The sequence below is a fragment of the Oncorhynchus mykiss genome, chromosome 16 (assembly GCF_013265735.2).
Source record: "Oncorhynchus mykiss isolate Arlee chromosome 16, USDA_OmykA_1.1, whole genome shotgun sequence".
NCBI classification, from domain to species: Eukaryota; Metazoa; Chordata; class Actinopteri; order Salmoniformes; family Salmonidae; genus Oncorhynchus; species Oncorhynchus mykiss.
In genome coordinates, this window is record NC_048580.1 from 59,013,593 (window position 1) to 59,038,265 (window position 24,673).

The 24,673-nt window shown below is 43.1% G+C and overlaps 2 protein-coding genes across 2 annotated transcripts in view; one reads left to right on the plus strand and one right to left on the minus strand.

Annotated features, from left to right (window-relative positions):
* The window catches only part of LOC110492422 (FYVE, RhoGEF and PH domain-containing protein 3), a 112,688-nt gene that overhangs the window by 13,356 nt on the left and 74,659 nt on the right, over positions 1–24,673 (plus strand). The window lies entirely within an intron of this gene.
* LOC118939564 lies at positions 6,312–12,534 on the minus strand. Its single transcript, XM_036947397.1, has 3 exons — positions 12,269–12,534; positions 6,704–7,368; positions 6,312–6,565 (listed from the first exon to the last, which is right to left on the minus strand). Exons 1-2 carry the CDS (start codon positions 12,351–12,353, stop codon positions 6,842–6,844), a joined length of 612 nt encoding a protein of 203 aa, XP_036803292.1. The 5' UTR covers positions 12,354–12,534; the 3' UTR covers positions 6,312–6,565; positions 6,704–6,841.

Below are 24,673 nucleotides of genomic sequence, written 5' to 3' on the forward strand. Positions count from 1 at the left end.
TTTCCTGAGAAAGTCTTATGGAATTAAAAAAAACTCATAGTAAAAGCATGTTCCATTGGATTTCTCTTTGCGTGTGTGTGTTTATGCGGTTATGTGTGTTTTACGAATGGTGCTATATCTAGCACACTGTAGGCATTGTGTCTTTCCTCTATGATCCTCAGAGAAGCTCGGTCTCTGGAATGGAAGTTTCCTGCACACAGGGGTGAGGCTGGGAGATCAGGAGAGAGGAGAGGTATAGAGGAGGAGAGAAGGAAGAGAGATAGAAAGAGGAAGGAGAGAAGAGAGGGTCAGAGGAGGGAGAGAGGTAGGAGGGAGGACTGAGAGAAGAGAATCATCCAATTCTATTTGTCACATGCTTCGTAAAGAACTGGTGTAGACTAACAGCGAAATGCTTACTTACAGGCCCTTCTCAACAATGCAGAGATAAATAATATAGATAAATAATAGAAAAGTAAAACAATACCAAAACATAATAATAAATACGCAATGAGTAACGATAACTTAGGGTACCAGTACCGAGTGGATGTGCAGGGCTATAAGGTAATTACGGTAGATATGTACATAGAACTAGAAATACAGTTAGAGATAATAAACAGTAGCAGCAGAGTGTGTGATGAGACAAAAGAGACGTGCTAAAAGGGTCCATGCTGATAGTAGCTACTTGGTTAACTATTTAACTAACTATGTACTATCTTATGGCTTGGGGGTCGAAGCTGTTCAGGGTCCTGTTGGTTCCAGACTTGCCATGCAGTAGCAGAGAGAACAGTCAATGACTTAGATGGCTGGAGTCATTGATCATTTTTAGGGGCTTCCTCTGACACCGCCTGGTATAGAGGTCCTGGATGACAGGGAGCTCATTCCCAGTGATGTACTGGCCTGTACACACTTCTCTCTGTAGCGCCTTGTGGTCGGATGCCAAGCAGTTGCCATACCAAGCGGTGATGCAGCCAGTCAAGATGCTCTCCAAAGTGCAGCTGTAGAACTTTGTGAGAATCTGAGCGCCCATGCCACATCTTTTCAGCCTCCTGAGGAAGAAGAGGTGTTTTCGTGCCCTCTTCACCGCTGCGTTGGTGTGTGTGGACCATGATAGATCCTTAGTGAGGTGGACACAGAGGAAGTCGAAGCTCTCAACCTGCTGCACTACAGCCCCATTGGCGTGCTGGCCCTCTGTTTCCTGTAGTCCACCATCATCTCCTTTGTCTTGCTTCCATTGAGGGAGAGGTTGATGTTCTGGCACCACCCGGCCAGGTCTCTGACCTCCTCCAAACGGATGAGAGAGCTATGGTGGATGTAGGGACGTACGGACGAGAGGGCTATGGTGGATGTAGGGACGTACGGACGAGAGAGCTATGGTGGATGTAGGGACGTACGGATAAGAGAGCTATGGTGGATGAGGGACATACGGCTGAGAGAGCTATGGTGGATGTAGGGGCATATGGATGAGAGAGCTATGGTGGATGTAGGGACGTAATGGCTGAGAGAGCTATGGTGGATGTAGGGACGTACGGATGAGAGAGCTATGGTGGATGTAGGGGCATATGGATGAGAGAGCTATGGTGGATGTAGGGACGTACGGCTGAGAGAGCGATGGTGGATGTAGGGACGTACGGACGAGAGAGCTATGGTGGATGTAGGGGCATATGGATGAGAGAGCTATGGTGGATGTAGGGGCATACGGACGAGAGAGCTATGGTGGATGTAGGGACATACGGATGAGAGAGCTATGGTGGATGTAGGGACGTGCGGCTGAGAGAGCTATGGTGGATGTAAGGGCATATGGATGAGAGAGCTATGGTGGATGTAGGGGCATACGGACGAGAGAGCTATGGTGGATGTAGGGGCATATGGATGAGAGAGCTATGGTGGATGTAGGGACATACGGATGAGAGAGCTATGGTGGATGTAGGGGCATACGGACGAGAGAGCTATGGTGGATGTAGGGGCATATGGATGAGAGAGCTATGGTGGATGTAGGGACATACGGATGAGAGAGCTATGGTGGATGTAGGGGCATACGGACGAGAGAGCTATGGTGGATGTAGGGGCATACGGACGAGAGAGCTATGGTGGATGTAGGGGCATACGGATGAGAGAGCTATGGTGGATGTAGGGGCATATGGATGAGAGAGCTATGGTGGATGTAGGGGCATACGGATGAGAGAGCTATGGTGGATGTAGGGATGACATTTAAATTATCATTAAAACCGTGTTTGATTACCGCGGATTGAGAAACACGGTAAATTCTGTCCAGCATCAACCAAAGTTAGCAACAGTCTGATGCAGGTGCAGCCAGCAACATAGGTTTGGTTTTGTGTGGAAACATGGCGGAAGGCATTGACAGCACTCAGGAGATATTTCCGCCTTCTAAGAGGACCAAATCTGAAGTGTGGTTGTATTTTGGGTTTTACAAGAGTGCTGAGGGAAACTTAATTGAAGATGGTCACCCTGTCTGCAGAACATGCAACAACAAAAAATCACTGCGAAAGGTGGCAACATTTCAAATCCCGAGTCATCTTCGTGACCACCAACCACTACTTTATAGCGAATGCAAGGTAAGTTAACTTTTACCTCAATGCATGATGTGGGGACTTCGGAATGGGGGAAAATGTCATGGTTTGTCTGTCTAACTTGCTAATAGCTTGTCAATAATGTAAACTGAAGCTTTCAGAGTTACCTACTCTTGTAAAGACACTACACGTTGTTCTGCTGTGTGTGTGTCGTGTGTCTGCAGACTCTATTCTCCCATTGCACACGATAACATGTTATGTAGTTTAGTCACCCAAACAACATATTCTGTTCATTTAAAATCCGCCAGACGTCAACTTGGTTGTAAAAGTGTTCCAACAGGAGAAACACCAGACTCCTCTACTAGACTCCTATGCAAGACTCCTCTACCAGACTCCTCTACCTGACTCATCTACCAGACTCCTCTACCAGACTCCTCTAACAGACTCCTATACTAGACTCCTATACTAGACTCCTATGCAAGACTCCTCTACCAGACTCCTCTACCTGACTCATCTACCAGACTCCTCTACCAAACTCCTCTACCTGACTCATCTACCAGACTCCTCTACCAGACTCCTATACCAGACTCCTATACAAGACTCCTCTACCAGACTCCTCTACCTGACTCATCTACCAGACTCCTCTACCAGACTCCTCTACCAAACTCCTCTACCTGACTCATCTACCAGACTCCTCTACCAGACTCCTATACCAGACTCCTATACAAGACTCCTCTACCAGACTCCTCTACCTGACTCATCTACCAGACTCCTCTACCAGACTCCTATACCAGACTCCTATACAAGACTCCTTCAATCTAATCTAAATACAATACTTTTTGGGGGGCTCATTGCAATTACTATCACTGTCTTCTTAAGACTGATTTGTATTTATGTAAATTGTGCATGGGGTCATTGCATATACTCAAATGCAACACATAAAATAGACTGTGTGTGTGTGTGCGTGCGTGCGTGTGTGTGTGTATGTGTGTGTGTGTATGTGTGTGTGTCTGCTTATGCACCCACATCTAAAAATGCTCAAGATCTCACTGCAGCCCTTTCATATTACATTGCAAAGGACATGATGTCATTTCAAATTGTTGAGAGGCCTGGCTTTCTGAGGCTGATGAAGGTTGCCGTGCCTCATTCCAACGTGAGTGCTGCTAATTTCGTTTGTTGTTTGTTGTTTGTTTATCTGATTTGCTTACTTGAAAATTGTACCATTCATGGCCACATGGTGCCATCTTTAATGTTAATGTTATTATTTTAATGTTTATGCACACAAATAGTGCATAGTGCTGCTAATTTTAGTTGTTGTTTTGTGGTTTTCATATAAAACTTGGTCAAATGATTTCAGTGTGTGTGTCAGTACTTTTTGAACATTCCTAGCATTTCCAGTTTTAACAATACCGCGATCATACTGATAACTATGATCATTTTGGTCACTATAATCGTGATATGACATGTTCATACCGTTTCATCTCTAGGTCACTATAATCGTGATATGACATGTTCATACCGTTTCATCTCTAGGTCACTATAATCGTGATATGACATGTTCATACCGTTTCATCTCTAGGTCACTATAATCGTGATATGACATGTTCATACCGTTTCATCTCTAGGTCACTATAATCGTGATATGAAATGTTCATACCGTTTCATCTCTAGGTCACTATAATCGTGATATGACATGTTCATACCGTTTCATCTCTAGGTCACTATAATCGTGATATGACATGTTCATACCGTTTCATCTCTAGGTCACTATAATCGTGATATGACATGTTCATACCGTTTCATCTCTAGGTCACTATAATCGTGATATGACATGTTCATACCGTTTCATCTCTAGGTCACTATAATCGTGATATGACATGTTCATACCGTTTCATCTCTAGGTCACTATAATCGTGATATGAAATGTTCATACCGTTTCATCTCTAGGTCACTATAATCGTGATATGACATGTTCATACCGTTTCATCTCTAGGTCACTATAATCGTGATATGACATGTTCATACCGTTTCATCTCTAGGTCACTATAATCGTGAAATGACATGTTCATACCGTTTCATCTCTAGGTCACTATAATTGTGATATGACATGTTCATACCGTTTCATCTCTAGGTCACTATAATCGTGATATGAAATGTTCATACCGTTTCATCTCTAGGTCACTATAATCGTGATATGACATGTTCATACCGTTTCATCTCTAGGTCACTATAATCGTGATATGACATGTTCATACCGTTTCATCTCTAGGTCACTATAATCGTGATATGACATGTTCATACCGTTTCATCTCTAGGTCACTATAATCGTGATATGAAATGTTCATACTGTTTCATCTCTAGGTCACTATAATCGTGATATGAAATGTTCATACCGTTTCATCTCTAGGTCACTATAATCGTGATATAAAATGTTCATACCGTTTCATCTCTAGGTCACTATAATCGTGATATGAAATGTTCATACCGTTTCATCTCTAGTGGAGTGTTTCAAGAGAGTTCTTATGGGTCCAAATTGCTGCAGAAGACCCTAGATCTGTCACCGCCAGCTGTCCTACCAGGTACCACAACGTCAAGTCCTCATGTTTTCCTGGGAGATGCAGCCCCTACATGAGAACCTCATGTTTTCCTGGGAGATGCAGCCCCTACATGAGAACCTCATGTTTCCCTGGGAGATGCAGCCCCTACACGAGAACCTCATGTTTTCCTGGGAGATGCAGCTTTCCCCCTACATGAGAACCTCATATTTCCCTGGGAGATGCAGCCCCTACACGAGAACCTCATGTTTTCCTGGGAGATGCAGCTTTCCCCCTACATGAGAACCTCATATTTCCCTGGGAGATGCAGCCCCTACACGAGAACCTCATGTTTTCCTGGGAGATGCAGCTTTCCCCCTACATGAGAACCTCATGTTTTCCTGGGATATGCAGCCCCTACATGAGAACCTCATGTTTTCCTGGGAGATGCAGCCCCTACATGAGAACCTCATGTTTTCCTGGGAGATGCAGCCCCTACATGAGAACCTCATGTTTTCCTGGGATATGCAGCCCCTACATGAGAACCTCATGTTTTCCTGGGAGATGCAGCCCCTACATGAGAACCTCATGTTTTCCTGGGAGATGCAGCCCCTACATGAGAACCTCATGTTTTCCTGGGAGATGCAGCCCCTACATGAGAACCTCATGTTTTCCTGGGAGATGCAGCCCCTACATGAGAACCTCATGCTTCCTTATCCAGGTATGTTGATAATAGAATGTTGGAATCAGTTTAAATGATTTCCCTTGTTACAGCAAGCATGTATGTACCTCTATATGAGGAGTGCCATTTTATTAAGGCTTTTGGAATATGGTTCCTGTAAAATGGTATGGTGTATTTTGTTTACCATATATATTTGAGACATATGTTCTTGTTACCTCTCATTCACAGCTGTCCATCTCCATAAACATGGGCTTACCTGGAACTACCACCACTCTCATTGTCGGCCAGTCAGAGAATGCGTTAGGCATCTTGGCTGAAAGGATGAGGAGGATTCTTGGACTCACAGACTCTGCTTCACAGTGCACACAAAGGACCAAGTATTTTGTACTAAAATGTAGACTTTTAATCTTGTTAATAAAATGAAACCTGATTCTGGGATGTCTCAGTGTGCAGTAATTTAGATTAGATTGAATTACACAAGTAGAAGAAAGCCTGTAAAGTCTGTGGCACACAGCTCTTCTGTACGTTGTCAGCACTTGATGTTAAAATAGAATACATTGAAACACCTTGAAGAAATGCCAACAGAGCTTTTTCAGCACACAAATAATCCTTTATTCTTGCTTCTGAAAGTAAACCACAATACAAGTGTCTGCTGAGAACAGACATGTAAACAAGTGTCTACGGATTGACTCGTGAGATGTCTGAACAACAGTTGTTCATTTCACTGTGGTCCCAGTCGTACAGTCCATTTCCTCTTCTTGAAGTCACACAGCTGGTGATCGAATTCCTCCCGCAGTTTTGGTGAGAGTTCATCCATGAAATCAGCTATTGGTGCCAGGGCCCTGTGGAGAGGATGAGAAGAAGGGGGAAATTAGGAGTGTCTGGAGAGCAGTGTGCATGATAAGGAGAGGAGGAAAGAGGACAACAGAAGAGAGGAAAGGGGATCAGAGTAAAGTCTGAAATTATTTGTATTTATTTACCTCTGGGACAAGCTGGTGACTTGGTGCATGATGTTCTCCAGATCTTGAGATATGTCTTCAATCATTTGCAATGCCTTTGCGAGTGATGTGTCAAGGAATGAGTCTTCAGCTCTTTTCTCTCTTCTCACACCCCTGCTACTACTGCTGCTGCTCTGTGGCATCGGTAAGAAGCAAGCTAGTGGAGTGGGTCTTGGAGGTGGGCCCAGGATAGAGCTTCCCAGGTCCTGCATGGAGATTGTTTCTAATTTTACACTGCAACTCAGTGCGGGAGATGGGCTGGTGGATGATCAACAGCCAGTACTGGGGGCAGAGGTAGTGCTTGAGGCTGGTGAACAGCCAGTACTGGGGGCAGAGGTAGTGCTTGAGGCTGGTGAACAGCCAGTACTGGGGGCAGAGGTAGTGCTTGAGGCTGGTGAACAGCCAGCACTGGGGGCAGAGGTAGTGCTTGAGGCTGGTGAACAGCCAGTACTGGGGGCAGAGGTAGTGCTTGAGGCTGGTGAACAGCCAGTACTGGGGGCAGAGGTAGTGCTTGAGGCTGGTGAACAGCCAGCACTGGGGGCAGAGGTAGTGCTTGAGGCTGGTGAACAGCCAGTACTGGGGGCAGAGGTCGTGCTTGGGTGCAGAGAACAAAACCAGGAGCTGTCTCCATTCACTGGTATTTGTACCTTGAAAATAAAAAAGTAGAGGGCTATTTAGTACACATATCTAAAACATTAATGAACATCAAATATCATTAACTGAGACTATATTGGACTATATAAATATTCAAACATTTGAGATGATTTGAGTAGGCCTGGCCTGGCTACTCAACTCTGCTCAAACGTTTGCAACATTTTGACTAGCTGGGCCTTGCTACCAAATGTTGACTTTGGTGTTACCAATGTGGAAAGTTTATGATTTTCTTTCTATGACAAAATTATGTTTGATCAAAAGTTGTTGGTTGGCTTGCTTTCCCTGCAGGAATATGCTGCTAGGAACTTGTCCACGTAGGCCAATTACGGTTTCCTGGGTAGGTGGAGAGAGTCTGGAAGGGCATCGATGAATCTTTGGATTGCCTGAGAATTTCTAGTGCGTCTTTTGATAATCCTAAATTGGGGTCTGAGCAGATTATTTGTTGCGATTGCAAACGTCATAAAATGGCATTCCGATATTCCAGGATTATGAGGAAAAACATTTAGATCCACAATGTTGATTCAGTTAATTCATCAGGCTTGAGCCATGTTTCAGTCAGGCCAATCACATCAAGGTTCTGATCAGTGATTAGTTCTTTGACTATGACTGCCCTGGAAGTGAGTTTTTGTGTGTGTTGGAGGTGATGTCGGGTCCGGGTGTCAGAACCGGAGCTACCTGGGAGGCCTCAGCCGGTTTGTCGGATTCCTTTGCCTCAGCGGGTTCGACGGGTTACCGTGCCTTAGCTGGCTCGACGGGTTTCCATACCTCAGCAGGATCAATAGGCTCCCATGCCTCAGCTGGCTTGATAGGCTCCCATGCCTCAGCTGGCTCGATATGCTCCCATGCCTCAGCTGGCTTGATAGGCTTCCATGCCTCAGCTGGCTCGATAGGCACCCATGCCTCAGCTGGCTTGATAGGCTCCCATGCCTCGACCGAGGCAACCGGGGAGGTTTCAGCCGGCTCATCAGGCTCTCACACCTCAGCCGGTTCGTCAGGTTTCTGTGCCTCAGCTTAGGCGGCCGGTCCGCTCCTGATCCCTGGGATCGTCCCTGTGGTTGGTGTCCTGCGGCTGGAGCCGCAAGCTGGGGAGGGGGTACTGTCATGTATGTTCTCTCTCCGGTGCTCTAGGTCGTCATGCTCCCGCGCCTCAGCCAGATTGACAGGTTCCCGCACCTTAGCAGAGGTGACCGGTCCTCTCCTTATCCCCGGGATCATCATGTTGGTCGGCAGCTGGAGCCGCACGTCGGGGAGGGGGTACTGTCACAATGTGCTCCCTCTCCGGCCTCTAGATCACCAGGCTGCTCATTATGGCGCACATCTGTCACCATCGCTACGCGCACCAGCGCCTCATGACACTCACCTGGACTCCATCACCTCCTTGAATACCTGCCCTATTATTGTCACTCCCTTTGGTTCCTTCCCCAGGTGTTATTGTTTCTGTTTCAGTTTCATGTCTGTGCGTTGTTCGTGTTTCTTGTTTTGTATTATGTTGTGTTTATTTATTAAAACACTCACTCCCTGAACATGCTTCCCGACTCTCAGCGCACATCGTTACACTCTGACTGTTTCATCCTAACATTGTTGGTGCCGACGTGGATAACAACGTCCCTATACCATCTAGACTCTGACTGTTTCATCCTAACATTGTTGGTGCCGACGTGGATAACAACGTCCCTATACCATCTAGACTCTGACTGTTTCATCCTAACATTGTCGGTGCCGACGTGGATAACAACTTCCCTATACCATCTACACTCAGCAGTTTTAGCCTCAGCCAGCAGCCTCTTCAGATTAGCCTTAACGTTGGTAGCCCTGCCCCCCGGTAAACAATGTATGATCGCTGGATGATTCTTTTTAAGTCTAATATTGCGGGTAATGGAGTCGCCAATGACTAGGGTTTTCAATTTCTCAGAGCTAATGGTGGTAGGCTTCGGCGGCTCAGACCCCGTAACAGGTAGAGAGACATCTCAGGAAAGTTCGGGCTCTGACTCCGACTCGTTGCTTAAACTGGTTAAAAGTTTATACCGGCTGAATGAGCAACATCAATTGAGCATGCTGAAAGCATTTCTTTCCAGAAGCATTGAGAAAATTGTCCAGCTGCGTGGACTGTGCAGGGGGATTAACCTTACTACCAGTATTTACTGGTGGCACAGACGCTGTATCATCCGTTCCTACACTTCTATTGCCTTTGTCTAATGAAGCCGAGCTTGCAAGTCGGCTATCCTGACCCTAAGGCGATAGTTCTCCTGTATATTAAGAGTACATAGTTCTCCTGTATGTTAAAAGTACATAGTTCTCCTGTATATTAAGAGTACATAGTTCTCCTGTATGTTAAGAGTCCATAGTTCTCCTGTATATTAAGAGTACATAGTTCTCCTGTATATTAAGAGTACATAGTTATCCTGTATGTTAAGAGTACATAGTTATCCTGTATGTTAAGAGTACATAGTTCTCCTGTATGTTAAGAGTACATAGTTCTCCTGTATATTAAGAGTACATAGTTATCCTGTATATTAAGAGTGCATAGTTCTCCTGTATATTAAGAGTACATAGTTATCCTGTATATTAAGAGTACATAGTTATCCTGTATGTTAAGAGTACATAGTTATCCTGTATGTTAAGAGTACATAGTTCTCCTGTATGTTAAGAGTACATAGTTCTCCTGTATATTAAGAGTACATAGTTATCCTGTATATTAAGAGTGCATAGTTCTCCTGTATATTAAGAGTACATAGTTCTCCTGTATGTTAAGAGTACATAGTTCTCCTGTATATTAAGAGTACATAGTTCTGCTGTATATTAAGAGTACATAGTTCCCCTGTATATTAAGAGTACATAGTTCTGCTGTATATTAAGAGTACATAGTTCTGCTGTATATTAAGAGTACATCGTTCTCCTGTATATTAAGAGTACATAGTTCTCCTGTATATTAAGAGTACATAGTTCCCCTGTATATTAAGAGTACATAGTTCTCCTGTATATTAAGAGTACATAGTTCCCCTGTATATTAAGAGTACATAGTTCTCCTGTATATTAAGAGTACATAGTTCTCCTGTATATTAAGAGTACATAGTTCTCCTGCATATTAAGAGTGTATAGTTCTCCTGTATATTAAGAGTACATAGATCTCCTGTATATTAAGAGTACATAGTTCTACTGCATATTAAGAGTACATAGTTCTGCTGCATATTAAGCGTGCATAGTTCTGCTGTATGTTAAGAGTACATAGTTCTCCTGTATATTAAGAGTACATAGTTCTCCTGTATATTAAGAGTACATAGTTCCCCTGTATATTAAGAGTACATAGTTCTCCTGTATATTAAGAGTACATAGTTCCCCTGTATATTAAGAGTACATAGTTCTCCTGTATATTAAGAGTACATAGTTCCCCTGTATATTAAGAGTACATAGTTCTCCTGTATATTAAGAGTAAATAGTTATCCTGTATATTAAGAGTGCATAGTTCTCCTGTATATTAAGAGTACATAGTTCTCCTGTATATTAAGAGTACATAGTTCCCCTGTATATTAAGAGTACATAGTTCTCCTGTATATTAAGAGTAAATAGTTATCCTGTATATTAAGAGTGCATAGTTCTCCTGTATATTAAGAGTACATAGTTCCCCTGTATATTAAGAGTACATAGTTCTCCTGTATATTAAGAGTACATAGTTCCCCTGTATATTAAGAGTACATAGTTCTCCTGTATATTAAGAGTAAATAGTTATCCTGTATATTAAGAGTGCATAGTTCTCCTGTATATTAAGAGTACATAGTTATCCTGTATATTAAGAGTACATAGTTCTGCTGTATATTAAGCGTGCAGCGACTGCAATGACATGGCATAATGTTACTGAGATTATTTTTTCCGGCCGGAGGAGGTCCTGCAGATCTACAGTTGAAGTCGGAAGTTTACATACACTTAGGTTGGAGTCATTTAAACTAGTTTTTTAACCACTCCACAAATTTCTTCTTAACAAACTACAGTTTTGGCAAGTCGGTTAGGACATCTACTTTGTGCATGACACAAGTCATTTTTCCAACAATTGTTTACAGACAGAATATTTCCCTTATAATTCACTGTATCACAATTCCAGTGGGTCAGAAGTTTACATACACTAAGTTGACTGTGCCTTTAAACAGCTTGGAAAATTCCAGAAAATGATGTCATGGCTTTAGAAGCTTCTGATTTACATCATTTGAGTCAATTGAAAGTGCATACACCTTAGCCAAAGGTGATGTCAAGCTAAGAGACCCTGAGTTTGAAGGTAGACCTTGAAATACACCCACAGGTACACCTCCACTTAACTCCAATTATGTCAATTAGCCTATCAGAAGTTTCTAAAGCCATGACATCAATTTCTGGAATTGTCCAAGCTGTTTAACGGCACAGTCAACTTAGTGTATGTAAACTTCTGACCCACTGGAATTGTGATAAAGTGAATTATAAGTGAAATATTCTGTCTGTAAACAATTGTTGGAAAAATGTATTGTGTCATGCACAAAGTAGATGTCCTAACCGACTTGCCAAAACTGTAGTTTGTTAAGTAATTTGTGGAGTGGTTGAAAAACGAGTATTAATGACTCCAACCTAAGTGTATGTAAACTTCTGACTTCAACTGTAAGTGTAAACCGGGTAGGTTGGAGAGAAGAGGATGAGAGGAGAGTAGGGAATGAGATGTTAAGGGAGGAAGAGCGGGAGTGAGACAGAGATGGAGGAGGGGTCGAGGGAGGAGGCAGTTGGTCGTTCAGGGGTGGAAGAGAGAATGAGGAAGCACCTGTGTTAGTCTGCTGTGGAGGTCAAGAACAAATTGTTTTAACAATATACACATGCTCTCTCACACCCGCTTAATCATATGCACAAGGCTACACACACACACACACTCACACTCACCTGATGTAGGCCATAAAACAAGTAATAAATGAAGTCTCAGTGCTGCTGATTGTAGCCAACAAAGAGTCTGTGTTGAATCCTTCATGCTCTCCTCTCTGTGTATTCAGCTCTGTCCCTGGGTTCTGTTGTCTCTCCACCATTTATACTGCTCTGCCTCACTCTGCACACAACACACTTCTTCTACAGGAATAGATAGCCTAGCCAATGAAACCTAACACTTTTAACACATTCTTTACATTCTTGTACATAATGAACTATGCTCGCCCCTCCACACGTACTGATGGCTACGCTAAGCTAATACCATGGCCTCAGCCCTCGGGTCATTTCAGTCGGCTGGAAACCAAAGACATTCATTCATCTTCTCTGTCGCACCAGTCACCATTTCTCTCCACACTAAATAGCTAACTGTTTGCACACTCTCAGGGAATTATACAAACTCACTGTGACAGGAGAGAGGGGGGTAGTTGGAGAATGTATCTGTATCTGACTGTCTGTGTGTTTGACTGTCTTTGTGTCTGACTGTATGTCTGATTGTCTATGTATCTGACTGTCTGTGTGTCAGACTGTCTTTGTGAATCTGACATTCTATGTATCTGACTGTCTATGCATCTGACTGTCTGAATGTCTGACTGTCTATTTATCTGACTGTCTTTGTGTCTGACTGTCTTTGTGTCTGACTGTCTTTGTGTATGACTGTCTGTGTGTCTGACTGTCTTTGTGTATGACTGTCTGTGTATCTGACTATCTATGCATCTGACTGTCTGAATGTCTGACTGTCTATGTATCTGACTGTCTTTGTGTCTGACTGTATGTCTGACTGTCTATGTATCTGACTGTCTTTGTCTGACTGTCTGTATCTGACGTTCTATGTATCTGACTGTCTATGTATCTGACTGTCTGTATGTCTGACTGTCTATGTATCTGACTGTTTGTATGTCTGACTGTCTATGTATCTGACTGTCTGTATGTCTGACTGTCTATGTATCTGACTGTCTGTATGTCTGACTGTCTGTGTATCTGACATTCTATGTATCTGACATTCTATGTATCTGACTGTCTGTGTGTCTGACTGTATGTATCTGACTGTCTGTGTGTCTGACTGTCTATGTATCTGACTGTCTGTATGTCTGACTGTCTGTGTATCTGACATTCTATGTATCTGACATTCTATGTATCTGACTGTCTGTGTGTCTGACTGTCTGTGTGTCTGACTGTCTGTGTATCTGACATTCTATGTATCTGACATTCTATGTATCTGACTGTCTGTGTGTCTGACTGTATGTATCTGACTGTCTGTGTGTCTGACTGTCTTTGTGTCTGACATTCTATGTATCTGACATGCTATGTATCTGACTGTCTGTATGGCTGACTGTCTATGTATCTGACTGTCTGTATGTCTGACTGTCTATGTATCTGACTGTCTGTGTGTGTGTCTGACTGTCTATGTATCTGACTGTCTGTGTGTCTGACTGTCTGTGTGTCTGACTGTCTGTGTGTCTGACTGTCTGTGTGTCTGACTTCAAGGGAAGGATAAAGCTGTGTTTTCTTCCTTTTCTTTCCAGTTTCAACTTCTCACCTTTCTTTTCTTTCACCTTTTACCCAGTTCTCTCCTTCACATTCTCACTTGCTCATTAACCTTCATTTACATTTGAGTCATTTAGCAGATTCTCTTATACAACTTATCATGCTCTTCATAGATGAGGTTATTTTAAATGTGACATAAAATGACAATTCTTGGCATATATGAATTGTTTTGTAATAGTAGGAAGGGGAGTCATGCGTCAGTTTTCACGTACAGTAGGACCAGGGTGTATCACATCCGGCCGTGATTGGGAGTCCCATAGGGCGGCGCACACTTGGCCCAGCGTCGTCCAGGTTTGGCCGGTGTAGGCCGTCATTGTAAATAAGAATTTGTTCTTAACTGTTAGTTAAATAAAGGTTAAATATAATAAATAAAAGCACTTACAGGTACTGTTCTACTGTGCCGTCTCTGCCTGTACTGCTCCAGTTTGACCACTAGATGACACTACAACACAGCCTGAATGGTGCCTTTTTTTCAATTATCACAAACCCTGCCTTGAAAGGAGAAGACACAGTCTACAGACCATGACCACTCAGTGCTGAACCACTGATGAATACACCATGGCATTTCATTACAGGAAGGATGTCTATCAATTTACATGAGTTTTTATGAAATCATTAATTGGCTGCATGGCAAAACCTTTATTGTAGATTCCAATGGTCTCTTTGGACTCCATTCACTAACTCTTGCCTACTACAAATGTTGCTCTTCCTACCTGAACACAACACTAATGAGAAAAGCTCTAAATCTATGTGTTATTCCTTTGGGATTGAGGACTGCAGATATCTCCTGATTCACCTTGACGGTTAAGGTATGAGAAGTTACAACCTGCCATTTTACTCTGTGATTGTGTAGTCTGGCCTTGCTGAGCCTGTTAGAATGCTCTGTGCTCCTGGCCTCATCCTGAGTTGGGGGTCCTCTGGCGTTTGAGAGTGTCCAGATTGAGCTCAGCAGTGCTCTGCTGGTTCTGGCTGTCGTCAAGGTGTTTCACTCTGAAGGTCACTATGACAACAGCATACCAATTCTCCCCATCCTATTATAGCCAGCACATATTAGGAGTCATATATCATCATGTCCCTGTCTTCTCCTCAGACACTAATGATTATGTGATACTGGATATATTCCCCTTTTAGGGTTCAGACAGACACCCTCTCTAGTTCTCAAAGATGTTATACTGTACCACTCATTACCAAAGATGGAGCTGTGAAGCAATCCACCATGTGTCTCCACCTTCCTGTGAGGTACAGCCACAGTGTCTCAGTGGGATTTGAACCAGGAGCCCTTTGGTCTGGTGTCCTCTTCCCTCACCATTACACCACCACACCTTGACAGGTCCAGCTGTCATCACAGGAACACTACAACTCCCTGGCCTTAATGAGGGGATGAGGGCTACATCCCATACAGATGGATCCTGTCATCCTGCCCTTTGTCCATTCATTTTCTCCTCCAGCTATTGTACTTCAGCTTTTATTTTCTCATTGAGCCACTAACTAGTACTTCATTAGATTAACAACAATCCTGTCCTGTCAAAATGTGATAGTAACCAACAACATGTGTCAGGCACACTGGTGTCTGTCTGTCTGTCTGTCTGTCTGTCTGACTGACTGAGAGAGATACGAGATGCTGAGAGCCTGCAGTGCTTCTATCCTATCTCCACTGTTAAATATGTCTGCAGGTAAATGCTTGTAATGAATTACCTCAGTAAAGTATGTCTATAGTGTGAAAGGCATGTACCCTCTTCAGCTGCTGGAGCACAATGCAGCTGAATGACTGGGCTCATTATAGAGAACACAATCCAATCTGCCCTCCAGTTAACATGGCTCCCCAGCGTTATTATATGTCTGGTCTGTGTCGTTACTGTTTCTAGTGATAATAATAACAGCACAACAACACGCTATCGTCTTACAACTATTTTGACAGCCAGGATGTACCAAGGACGTGCCAGCATCGCACTCAGAGGTGAACTCTTCACATTGACAACAAACCTACTTACTGTAATTAGCCAGTGGACCTAGATTTCCAAATGACAGTTTCACCGCGAGTTTGCGTCACTGTCATACCTTATGCAAAGACAGAAATAGCAGCCAAGCTGTACTCTTGGTTTCAGTGCGTGACTGTCTGAGAGCCAGGTAGTAGTACCTGCATGGTTTGCATTCTTCCCCAGCCTTTTCATTGTCCTCTACTTATTTTTTAGAGCCGGATGCTGTTGAGTGATATGAACAAGTAAACATTAAACAATAACATGTCTCTCATGCCTCCTGTGCATCAATGTGTGTTTGTATAGTGCTATATTATGTGAAACCTCTCTAGTTATATACACGGTATATTTCTGTTTTCAGAACGTGTAAATCTCTTCTATCGTGGCTTTGTATTAAACCACATCATACATTTGTCTCTATAAACTGAGTCTACAGAGACTTTCACTTGGAATGTCCCTTCATATTTAAAGGGGCAGTGCAGTCTAAAACATGATTTTTCCTGTGTTTTATATATATTTCCACACGAGGAGGTTGGGATGATACTGTGAAATGTCAATATTATGATAATGAACTGTTAGCTTGTTTAGCTGTTAGACCAATAACAAAGAGAGTTAGCCCTCCTCTCTGCCAATAACAAAGAGAGTTAGCCCTCCTCTCTGCCAATAACAAAGAGAGTTTGCCCTCCTCTCTGCCAATAACAAAGAGAGTTTGCCCTCCTCTCTGCCAATAACAAAGAGAGTTTGCCCTCCTCTCTGCCAATAACAAAGATAGTTAGCCCTCCTCTCTGCCAATAACAAAGATAGTTAGCCCTCCTCTCTGCCAATAACAAAGAGAGTTAGGCCCTCCTCTCTGCCAATAACAAAGAGAGTTAGGCCCTCCTCTCTGCCAATAACAAAGAGAGTTAGCCCTCCTCTCTGCCAATAACAAAGAGAGTTTGCCCTCCTCTCTGCCAATAACAAAGAGAGTTAGCCCTCCTCTCTGCCAATAACAAAGATAGTTAGCCCTCCTCTCTGCCAATAACAAAGAGAGTTTGCCTTCCTCTCTGCGAATAACAAAGAGAGTTAGCCCTCCTCTCTGCCAATAACAAAGAGAGTTAGCCCTCCTCTCTGCCAATAACAAAGAGTTAGCCCTCCTCTCTGCCAATAACAGCTAGTTTTCAGTTTACACATCCCTCCCATTAGGCTCCTCCAATTAGGCCCCTCTCTCAGACCACTCCCAGACAGTCTTGCTTGAGAAATGACATTTTACTAAGAAGCTATTTTTGTGTCTTTTTTCTATTTTAATTGAAAACAATCACAGTAAGGTACTTAATTGTTACCCAGAAATGATTTGATATTGAGATAAAAACAGCTGAATTGGACCTTTAACATGAACTTTTCAAAGCCCCTTCAGAATCAGCCTTCAGCCCCCAGCTCCTAATGTAAACTGTATAAGTTAAAAGGTATTTGTAAAAGTGAGGCACTGATCATTTGTCAGTGTGCTATATTGGTGTGCTTTAGGAGCTATGGTGTGATCCATCATGTCACCCTGCTGTTTAGTGACCAATGTCCCTGTGTGGAACTCTGAGCAGACACAGTCCCATCTGAGTCACACTGGAACAGGCCCCATTCATCACCTGCTGCTGTGTTTTTTTGCTGCGTGTGTGTGTGTGTGTGTGTTACCTCACAGAATGTGGAAAGGAGCTCTATTCCATCATCACGATGACATCCTTCACATCTGTGTGTGAGTGAAAGATTGAGGTGACATTTCAGTTAGAGAATGTTGTTTGAATGTTGAGGGATGATTTAGGGATATTGTGTTAGAATAAGGTTGTGGGAGTTAGTTAGGGAAAAGGATGAGGGAATGAAGGAGTCTCTGTGTGTCAGCTTCCGTTGAAGCACAGTTGGTCAGTTTTGATACCTGCTCTATCCCAGGTGTCCAATCCTGCAGCATCCTACTGCAACAACCTCACTCCCTCTCTCTCACTCCCTCTCACTTCCTCCCCCTCCCTGTCACTTCCTCCCACTCCCTCTCGCTTCTTCTCCTCTCGCTCTCCCTCTGTTAATCTCTGCTGAGCCATGTGTAATCACAGGCCATCTGGGCTTGGTGGGGAGATGAGGCTGCAGCTCGTCAGAGGACCAAACCCCACGAGGACCCGGCTCATTACACACACACACAGTCACACTTTTAACAATGCACACGCAACCTCACCCCTTTATTCACATCACACAGGAACATGTCTTTACACAACTCACAAAGACAAATACAATCACACACAGTGAATTGGGTACAGAAACACAGCCAAACCGATTCTAACAAGCTCGGTAATACACAAAATATCACACCTTTACTAGAGGCAGAAAATAGACAGTCTGCACAGACACACTTGATATAATATCACACTTTCTCTAGTGGATCAGGACAACGCTATGTGCTTTTAAACACAACATCCCACAGTTTTCCACACCTACTCTGGCACAAAGGGAGCAGCTAAAAGGAAACAGGACATCACACATTTTACTCTCTGTCCAAATGAAAAGAGACTGATATGCCCATATGAAGGATATTGACGAGGCACCCTTCCGTTCTGCTCTCTTTACACTACTGTAAAAACTCTGAAATACGAGCTGTGCATTATTTGATTTGGTGTCGCAGTCTCCTCACTGCACAGAGGACACATCTCTGGTCTCTCTAGCCTTATCTGATCCCAATAACAATCATGTATCTTTTGCCTGCTATCTCTCAGTCTAGTACAGTAGGATGATTGAGTAAAGTGCCTGATGAAGCTAATATAAATCTAGTTAGATATATCGTATATCTCCCTTGCCGTGTCTCTATCCATCCTAGCCTGGGAGCTGCTTGGTGTTGAGCTTCCTGTCATGAAGCAGTCATACTGATTTCACTTATCTACAGCACTTCTAAGTCTGCTCTCTCAAGTTCAAGTTAATCGACACCCACATAGCAGTCAAGTCATTACAAACTGTACTCTTTTGGGACAAACATACGTAATAACACTATCAAATTGTAGTAGTCTTATTTTAGAAGGATAAAAAACTCTCATATAACTGAGTCCATGTTCTGTGAACAGTGTGTTCCATGCCCCAGGGTACAGAGGTCACGGGACGGGTTCAGGGGTGTGATGAGGGGGACTCTGAGGGCACTGTAGCTCAAAAGGGGGTTTCTATGCGTCCAGGACATCCAGCTGTCTCTCCCTGGAGCAATGTTATCTATTAAACAATCTAACTAATAACCTCTGTGACTCCTCTATCTCTCTTTCCCTTTCTCCACCTCTCCATCTTTCTGTCCCTCCAACTCCATCTCCATCTCAATCCCTCCATCTCAATCTCTCTATCTCAATATCTCTATCTCAATCCCTCCATCTTCATCTCCAGCTCAATCTCTCCATCTCAATCTCTCCATCTCAATCCCTCCATCTTCATCTCCAGCTCAATCTCTCCATCTCAATCTCTCCATCTCAATCCCTCTATCTCAATCCCTCTATCTCAATCTCTCCATCTCAATCCCTCTATCTCAATCCCTCTATCTCAATCCCTCTATCTCAATCTCTCCATCTCAATCTCTCCATCTCAATCTCTCCATCTCAATCCCTCTATCTCAATCCCTCCATCTCAATCTCTCCATCTCAATCTCTCCATCTCAATCCCTCTATCTCAATCTCTCTATCTCAATCTCTCTATCTCAATCCCTCCATCTCAATCCCTCCATCTCAATCCCTCCATCTCAATCTCTCTATCTCAATCCCTCCATCTCAATCTCTCCATCTCAATCCCTCTATCTCAATCCCTCCATCTCAATCTCTCCATCTCAATCCCTCTATCTCAATCTCTCTATCTCAATCCCTCCATCTCAATCCCTCCATCTCAATCTCTCTATCTCAATCCCTCCATCTCAATCTCTCTATCTCAATATCTCTATCTCAATATCTCTATCTCAATACCTCCATCTCAATCTCTCCATCTCAATCCCTCTATCTCAATCTCTCCATCTCAATCTCTCTATCTTCATCTCCATCTCAATCTCTCCATCTCAATCTCTCCATCTCAATCCCTCCATCTCTATCTATCTATCCATCTCTCTCTCTCTCTCTCTCTCTCTCTCTCATACATACATTTGAAGTCTGAAGTTTACATACACTTAGGTTGGAGTCATTAAAACTTGTTTTTCAACCACTCCACAAATTTCTTGTTAACAAACTAGCGTTTTTTGCAAGTTTGTTAGGACATCTACAGATAGATTATTTAACTTATAATTCACTGTATCACAATTCCAGTGGGTCAGAAGTTTACATACACTAAGTTACTGCGCCTTTAAACAGTTTGGACAATTCCAGAAGATTAAAACGAGTCCTATATCGACATAACCTGAAAGGCTGCTTAGCAAGGAAGAAGCCACTGCTCCAAGACCGCCATAAAAATGAAATGCCAGACTACGGTTTGCAACTGCACATGGGGACAAAGATCGTACTTTTTGGAGAAATGTCCCCTGGTCTGATGAAACAAAAATAGAACTGTTTGCCTATACTAACCACCGTTATGTCAGGAATTGTGAAAAACTGAGTTTAAATGTATTTGGCTAAGGTGTATGTAAACTTCCCACTTCAACTGTATATGTTGACCAGATTCCAGGCTAGTTCACTCTGACATGCCTGACCTCTGCCCTCAGTGGGATAGCAGGTCTAGTAGCTCTCTATGTCTGACAGACAACACAGCAGGAGGACAGAGATTCTACAGCACGTTGCCCTCTTTCTTATTCAGATAGGGCCTCTTCTTCGCTCCACCATGTCTGTTTTAATATGAATAATTAATGAAAGGCTCCTCCAGCTGGGGAAATGGCTTTGGTCCTTTAAAGGTATGCAGTGGCTCATAATAAGGAGAGAAGGAGATTGACAGATCACAGGGTTTTAAACCCCGTTGTGATTTGAGCTACTGAATATTTGAGGAGCCAAGTAAAGGTGGTTGTGGGTGTCAGTATGTGGATATTCTGATTGTTTGATCGTCTGGAGACTCTTTTTAATTTGATATACAAACTTGGACAAAGCCTGGAATGTTCCACCTATTTGTTGTCTATTTGTAATCTCCAAACACTCAGTTAATACAGAACGGCATAGGCAAGATGCAGTAGATGGTATAGAGTACAGTATATACATATGAGATGAGTAATGTAGGGTATGTAAACATTATAAAAAGTGGCATTGTTTTAAGTGGCTAGTGATACATTTATTACATCAAGATAAATGTATCACTAGCCACTTTAAACAATGCCACTTTATATAATGTTTACATACCCTACATTACTCATCTCATATGTATACAGTGGGGCAAAAAAGTATTTAGTCAGCCACCAATTGTGCAAGTTCTCCCACTTAAAAAGATGAGAGAGGCCTGTAATTTTCATCATAGGTACACTTCAACTATGACAGACAAAATGAGGAAAAATATCCAGAAAATCACATTGTAGGATTTTTAATGAATTTATTTGCAAATTTATGGTGGAAAATAAGTATTTGGTCAATAACAAAAGTTTATCTCAATACTTTGTTATATACCCTTTGTTGGCAATGACAGAGGTCAAACGTTTTCTGTAAGTCAAGGTTTTCACACACTGTTGCTGGTATTTTGGCCCATTCCTCCATGCAGATCTCCTCTAGAGCAATGATGTTTTGGGGCTGTTGCTGGGCAACACGGACTTTCAACTCCCTCCAAAGATTTCTATGGGGTTGAGATCTGGAGACTGGCTTGGCCACTCCAGGACCTTGAAATGCTTCTTACGAAGCCACTCCTTCGTAGCCCGGGTGGTGTATTTGGGATCATTGTCATGCTGAAAGACCCAGCCACGTTTCATCTTCAATACCCTTGCTGATGGAAGGAGGTTTTCACTCAAAATCTCACAATACATGGCCCCATTCATTCTTTCCTTTACACGGATCAGTCGTCCTGGTCCCTTTGCAGAAAAACAGCCCCAAAGCATGATGTTTCCACCCCCATGCTTCACAGTAGGTATGGTGTTCTTTGGATGCAACTCAGCATTCTTTGTCCTCCAAACACGACGAGTTGAGTTTTTACCAAAAAGTTATATTTTGGTTTCATCTGACCATATGACATTCTCCCAATCTTCTTCTGGATCATCCAAATGCTCTCTAGCAAACTTCAGACAGGCCTGGACATGTACTGGCTTAAGCAGGGGGACACGTCTGGCACTACAGGATTTGAGTCCCTGGCGGCGTAGTGTATTACTTTGGTCCCAGCTCTCTGCAGGTCATTCACTAGGTCCCCCCGTGTGGTTATGGGATATGCTCACCGTTCTTGTGATCATTTTGACCCCACGGGGTGAGATCTTGCGTGGAGCCCCAGATCGAGGGAGATTATCAGTGGTCTTGTATGTCTTCCATTTCCTAATAATTGCTCCCACAGTTGATTTCTTCAAACCAAGCTGCTTACCTATTGCAGATTCAGTCTTCCCATCCTGGTGCAGGTCTACAATTTTGTTTCTGGTGTCCTTTGACAGCTCTTTGGTCTTGGCCATAGTGAAGTTTGGAGTGTGACTGTTTGAGGTTGTGGACAGGTGTCTTTTATACGGATAACAAGTTCAAACAGGTGCCATTAATACAGGTAACGAGTGGAGGACAGAGGAGCCTCTTAAAGAAGAAGTTCCAGGTCTGTGAGAGCCATAAATCTTGCTTGTTTGTAGGTGACCAAATACTTATTTTCCACCATAATTTGCAAATAAATTCATATAAAATCCTACAATTTGATTTTCTGGATTTTTTTTGTCATAGTTGAAGTATACCTATGATTAAAATTACAGGCCTCTCTCATCTTTTTAAGTGGGAGAACTTGCACAATTGGTGGCTGACTAAACACTTTTTTGCCCCACTGTATGTATATACTGTACTCTATACCATCTACTACATCTTGCCTATGCCGTTCGGCCATCGCTCATTCATATATATTTATGTACATATTCTTATTCATTCCTTTACACTTATGTGTACAAGGTAGTTGTTGTGAAATTGTTAGGTTAGATCACTTGTTAGATATTACTGCACGGTCGGAACTAGAAGCACAAGCATTTCGCTACACTCGCATTAACATCTGCTAACCATGTGTATGTGACCAATACAGTTTGATTTGATAGCATTCTAATGAGCTGTAGAAGTACACCTGAATCTCTCTGACGGTTAGGGTATATGAAGAGTGTGTGTCTCAGTAGCTGGGTGTAGAGGGGCTCCTGCTCCTGTTGGGATGCCAGTGTCCTTCCTCAACCTCTCCCTCCTACAGAACAGAAGCCAGGCAGCATGTTGTGTCTCTGACATTGACGACATTCACACACACAGGCCTTCAGAGATAAGCCTGTGTTCACTGAAACTCTGAGTAGGGTTACATGCACACAGTAATACACTTATAGTCAGATGAATATAATAGTTTGATTTAAACGTTTGCATGCTTTGCAAAAATAACGATTTCCCTAATAATCTGTTTATATAAAAACATCTGACATCAGCCTCCTGAAGGGATTTTGATAAATGCAGGAAATCGCCAACCAAAATGAACCCTCTACCAGAGCGACCATGTTATTTTGGGGAAGCCTATTTGATTTTGAGTTCTGACATATACAGTTTGTATGTGATAACTATTTATAAGATGCATACTTTCAGTTTTTCCGAACTCACTTCACTCGCTCATAAGAGGGAGGCTTGTGCTGCTGGTGCTGCCTCTTAAATATAACAACTCCGACTAAGCTGTTTACATTTTGAAAGATTGCTCAGAAAACCAGGTGTGTTAATCGGCAAATGCTTACTTCAATTATGACCTTACGCAGATTGAGATAAACAGAGGAAGGTGTTTACATGACTAATGCCATCCTCGGCCTACTGCCATAATCACTTCAATATCCTATTATTAGTGTGTATGTAACCTAACGTAGCAGGCAATGAAAGATGCCTGAGCGGAGTCCACACTCCTGTTTTTCAGGGGACGCATTTGCGTTCTGCATTCGCTTTTGTGTATTTGTACTTGCATAAGGTGAGTGTGCATGTGGACATTTGCTAAGGGGGGGTTTGTAAAAATTCTGGAGTTTTGTCCATCTGCTGTGGAATGTGAGCGTGGTCTCCATGACCACGGCGCCGTGTCCTCCTTCCGGCTCACATCCGCAGGGTGCACTGAGCTCGCCCAGACACAGGCAGCCCAACCAAGTGTGCCATCATAGCGACAGATCATTGATTTATATGAGCTATTTAAAAATCCATTAAGTTATTTATCTATCTTCAGTATTCAGTATCAGGTCCCCTGTCTCTGGAACTAGGTTATGTCCTGAGTGGGTACGGAAAGGCAGTAAGTAGTGTGTGTGTGTGTGTGTGTGTGTGTGTGTGTGTGTGTGTGTGTGTGTGTGTGTGGGCGGGCGGGGCGGGGGGGGGGGGGGGGGGGGGCATATAGACAGACAGTCTTTGAAGGTTTTGGCAGGCTCTTGAAGGAAGTGTTGTTTAAATGTTTTTGTCTGCATGTGAGTGGGTGAGGGGGGATTTGTGTGAATACAGTGGAAAGTGTGTGTGAGTGTGTTGGGGGGTGGGGGAAGGGGGGTAGAAGTTAGTCATGTTGTAATGGGGGATGGTTTGCTGCAGGAATTCTGGTTCACTCTTTCAGGACATCAGTTTCTTCTTCAGCTCACACACACACACACACACACACACACACACACAAATACAGTCTCCTTAGCCGACCTTGACTGTTTCCACTGTGTTAGACCTGGACTTTTTCCACTGTGTTAGACCGTGACTTTTTCCACTGTGTTAGACCTGGACTTTTTCTACTGTGTTAGACCTGGACTTTTTCCACTGTGTTAGACCTG

Excerpts from the sequence above, each read along its gene's own strand:
- LOC118939564 (XM_036947397.1), bottom strand. The coding sequence starts at position 12,353 with ATGAAGGATTCAACACAGACTCTTTGTTGGCTACAATCAGCAGCACTG. Across the intron at positions 7,369-12,268 it reads TGTTTTATGGCCTACATCAG|GTACAAATACCAGTGAATGG; the intron begins GTGAGTGTGAGT and ends TTTATTTTCAAG.